Source organism: Magnolia sinica, chromosome 4 (assembly GCF_029962835.1).
Source record: "Magnolia sinica isolate HGM2019 chromosome 4, MsV1, whole genome shotgun sequence".
Classification (NCBI taxonomy): domain Eukaryota; kingdom Viridiplantae; phylum Streptophyta; class Magnoliopsida; order Magnoliales; family Magnoliaceae; genus Magnolia; species Magnolia sinica.
In genome coordinates this window covers 111,262,937-111,267,149 of record NC_080576.1, presented here as the reverse complement: position 1 = coordinate 111,267,149, position 4,213 = coordinate 111,262,937, and the positions used below count along the sequence as shown (strand labels likewise).

At 40.7% G+C, this 4,213-nt stretch overlaps 1 protein-coding gene across 1 annotated transcript; it reads left to right on the top strand.

Moving 5' to 3' along the window:
• The first annotated feature begins 1,156 nt into the window (after positions 1-1,156).
• LOC131244645 (zinc finger protein 10-like) lies at positions 1,157-2,473 on the top strand. Its single transcript, XM_058244142.1, has one exon. The coding sequence runs from the start codon at positions 1,227-1,229 to the stop codon at positions 2,130-2,132; it is 906 nt and encodes a 301-aa protein (XP_058100125.1). The 5' UTR covers positions 1,157-1,226; the 3' UTR covers positions 2,133-2,473.
• Positions 2,474-4,213: the final 1,740 nt, after the last annotated feature.

The window sequence follows — 4,213 nt, the reverse complement described above, 5'->3', positions numbered from 1 at the left end:
ATGCACGTTCAATGATCATGACTCAGCAATTGAAGGGCCCCACGCACTGTGACGGGCTATTGGCGATTGCAAGGTTTGGTTGGATAGTTGGAGGCAGTGGTGTAATTTTCATGCTATGGCCCATAACCTTGTACCAATAAATCCCCGTCTTATGTTTGAAATGTTTGAAACAATACAACCAGACGTATGTCTTTGTTTTTTTTTTTTTTTGTACTTCAGGACTGTAACCGTTGGATCTGAGTAATATTTCAGTAATCCAAACCATTTATATGATGGCCTCACTATGATAAGTGATCCTGGAAAAAAATTTATTAAGGTTGGAAGATCCTTCAATGGCTAGAAAAGAACAGTCAAAGTAGACGGTTCAAGTTCAAAGGAAAGGGTTAACTGATGAAAGAGTTGAAATACCTAAATCTGAGAGTTTTTACTTATCCCTCATTTGCTTCGAGGCCCATCATATAAACGCTATGGATCATTGAAATGTGACACAAGATACAGCTGTTGTCGTCCCTACTTATAAAACCCAAACATCAGGATGTATTGCAGCAGATAACCTCTGCATCTTACACCATTCCTAAAGCAAGCTCTATCAAGGCCACTCATGCGAGTAGATTTTTTAGATCGTAGTGGGGCACAAGTGAGAACTAAGCCATGTGAACTGGGCCATTCTCATGAGATAGGTCACATGTGTAAGAAAAATTATATGGAGAAACAAAAATAAACAACGGTTCACATTTCAACATCAAGTGTCACTTATCTGGTAAGTGGGGTGGGCTGATTTTTTAGCCCGGTTCCATCCACGTCGGGACCACAGTGATGAACTGCTCTGATATTGCAAGCGTGCCACTCTGCATGGCACGTAGGGCCATGAATAACAATCAAGTCCCCCTGCCAGTAATCTTCAAAGAAATGACATGCTGCCATGAAATTTCCTTGGCATATTGCAGACAGCAAAACCCAGTGAAAATCTAAGTAAAAGGAGTTAATCTTCCACTCAATCATCACAAACTCAAATACCCCACCCTCTAAGACTCCCTCTAGAAAGCGGACTTTTTCAGCTCTCTCTCTCTCTCTCTCTCTCTCTCTCTCTCTCTCTCTCTCTCAGATTCTCATGTACCTTTCAATGTCTTCAACTTGGATATAGATGCTCGTCTTCCACCCATATTCACTGCCCTCAAACTCCCACCATCTCTCAATCCCTTGCTGATCCATGTGGTTGCACTCGAATGGACCACACAAGGTATTCGATGTGGACTACTAGAATGAAATCCAACGGTCTATCCCATGTCCAATCCGCCACAACAACAGTCTCCTACTCCTACAAGGACTCTTGGGAAGAGCAGGCCTTTGCAGAAGACTCGGCTGGTGCTTTGGGAGGCTGTATATGGCCCCCGAGATCTTATACATGTAGCTTCTGTAGAAGGGAATTTAGGTCAGCCCAAGCACTAGGGGGCCACATGAATGTCCATAGGAGAGATAGAGCTAGGCTCAAACAATCTCCCAATACCCATCTTGACCTTTCCACTCAATTGGGTATTCAATACCCTCCTCAGGTTAGTACCTTGCCTTGTAACCCTAACCCTAACCCTAGCACTAATGTTGTTGCCCCACCTCTCTCTCCTTCTAGGGCGTCGGCATGGCCCGCCAATGAAAACGGTAGCGAACACACTTTGATTTCTCCTTCTTATTCTTCATCCCTGGTGCAAGACCACCTGAAGAGCTTTTCATTTTCACCCCCTCAATCTCTTTCAGTTAGGGGTCTTTGTCTGTCAAACTCGAAGCTGGATGGGGAGAATTTAAAGATTGGAGATATGGGATTTGGAGATCAGACGGATTGTGTTAAGCTGGATTTATCTGTGAGATCATTGGGGTTGGTTAGTCAGCGGAGTTGGACACCAGATGACGAGGAAGATATCATTAGCAAAAGGCGGAGAAAAGATGTGCCATCGCCTCTGTTCATCAAACCTGATCTGGGGGAAAGAAGGATGATCGACGTGCCGTTGCCGTTCTTCTTGAGGCCAGCTTCCCGTGATAGACATCACCTCCGATCTGAGGTACTTGGACTTGGCCCTAGCCCAATGGAGGAATTAGATCTTGAACTTAGGCTTGGTGACCGGCCCAAGGTTAAGTAGAATTGCAAAACCCATGTAGTCGAATGAACAGATGTTGCGTTTTTTTTTTTTTTTTTAAATTTTAATTTTAATTTTTGTTCTTCTTTGCTTGTTTATCTTATGGCAAAGGCCTCTTTCCCTCCTTGAGATACATAGCTTGGGTTTTGTGTTCTCTTTAATTTGCAGATTGTAAAAATAACAATTTCAATTATCGTGTAATATGATGGGAACATAGCTTCTGTTCTAAATTCCAATAATCTCTTTAAATTCATAACAATTGAAAGAGATAAGAGATGGGATTTATCATTTCCATGCTCTTAGATGTGACCAAGGATGATATTTTTCTGGTAAATTCCATTGCGTTTCACTATAATATATATGCTTGCATTGGAAATAACTTGTTATTTGAAACTAAGCATTGTGTTTTCTAATATGTGAAGTTGTCAATTTAAGGTTGTGTTTGGGTGCTCTATCAGATTGAATTGCAACAGGTAGTCTGGTTGAGTGGGAGTAACTGAATGTTAATTTCTTTCCTTAATATTTGTATTTAGTGTCCCGTACTCTGATTGGAGTATGTTACTTGAGTGTTGGACTTGAAGGAAATGCCAGCATTTGGCCACTCATCTTCAATGATGGGAAACATTAATGGTTATATTTTTTTTTAAATCCTCACGATTTAACAGAAATTTTACGATTCAGTTTGCTTGTGTATCCAAACGCACTGGTATCTCTCAAGGGTTGTTGATCATTGTTTCCTTAGGTTTCAAACTCTGATTAGTGGACTGCAAGGTGGAATATTTATTAGGATGGAGATGGGAGTCTTGTTCTATTTTTTTCATAGATAATAGAGATAATTCACCAATCACCAAAAAGTCGGAAATGATGTGCTCTATCAGAGAAATCAGTGGCCAGGGCCGTAAGGTTCGATAACATAAGGTAAGACAGAGATGTTTTCTTCTTCTTCTTCTTTCAATGAAGTGAAATGAAAATGTATCGAGCGACAGAGATGTTTAAGCTGGTCCGAAACTAAAAATTCTGGGCCAAACTCAAACCACAAGAGCCAGATTCGAAGACGTATGGAAAACATCTCATGTTGCTAGGGATTGAAATATGGAGGAAATAGGGTGATGGATTACTTAATGAGCAGGTATTACAGTGTCCAGGACTTGCAGGACGTCCCTCATGATGTGTTTGGATGAACGAGTGGATTGAATTGCAGACATTTAGGAGGAGATAACTACCATCCTGCAGATAGTAGTTATTTCTTCTCGAGTCCAAGTTGAAAGTACAGCAATTGCAATTTGGAAGTTGGCCACTCAATAATAATGCTGATGATGGAAACTACAATTTGGTTACTTTCCACTTTATAAAATAGTAAAATTGCAATTCAATTTGATTTTGCATCCAAACTCTCCCTCAAGGTACCATTCCAATCCTTCTCATTTGATATCTAATCTACCTCTCCCCCATTTATCCTCTTCATGTGTAGATAGAGAGAGAGAGAGAGAGAGAGAGAGAGAGAGAGAGAGAGAGAGAGAGAGAGAGAGATGAACATGGTCTTGCGGTTTAAGGGGTAAGGAAAAAAAAAAAAAAAAAAAACTGACTAAACTGCATGGAACCCAATGAATTTTTCTCCCTCTCACTGGCTGACTGGCATTCTACCAATATAACTAAACTAATGCATGTGTGCCAAAAAAGCCACGTCCAAAAACACAACAACATGGATTCCCTTTTTTTTCTCTCTCTCTCTCTCTCCCTCCGTATATTTTAGCTGATGACCAGATCTGTTTACAGTCGTCCAATTCCAACAGTATCTCTGCATGTAAATCCATATGCTTGTGTTCTCCTTCTCACCTTTCATACCCCTCCAAAACAGCCACCAACTACATGGAATCGTTTCATTTTAGTATTAGCCCAAAAACCATATTTAATACACACCAGCGAATATTATTGCATCACTGCCCTAAGCGTTTTCTCTGTCTCTTTCTTTGTTTTTTCCTACTCTTACTTGTCATCATCTCTCGATGAACTCTAGATGCCCCCAAGGTATCTGAAAATGGAACTTCATGGTACTATAGTGGATGATGGTGAATTGTACTCAT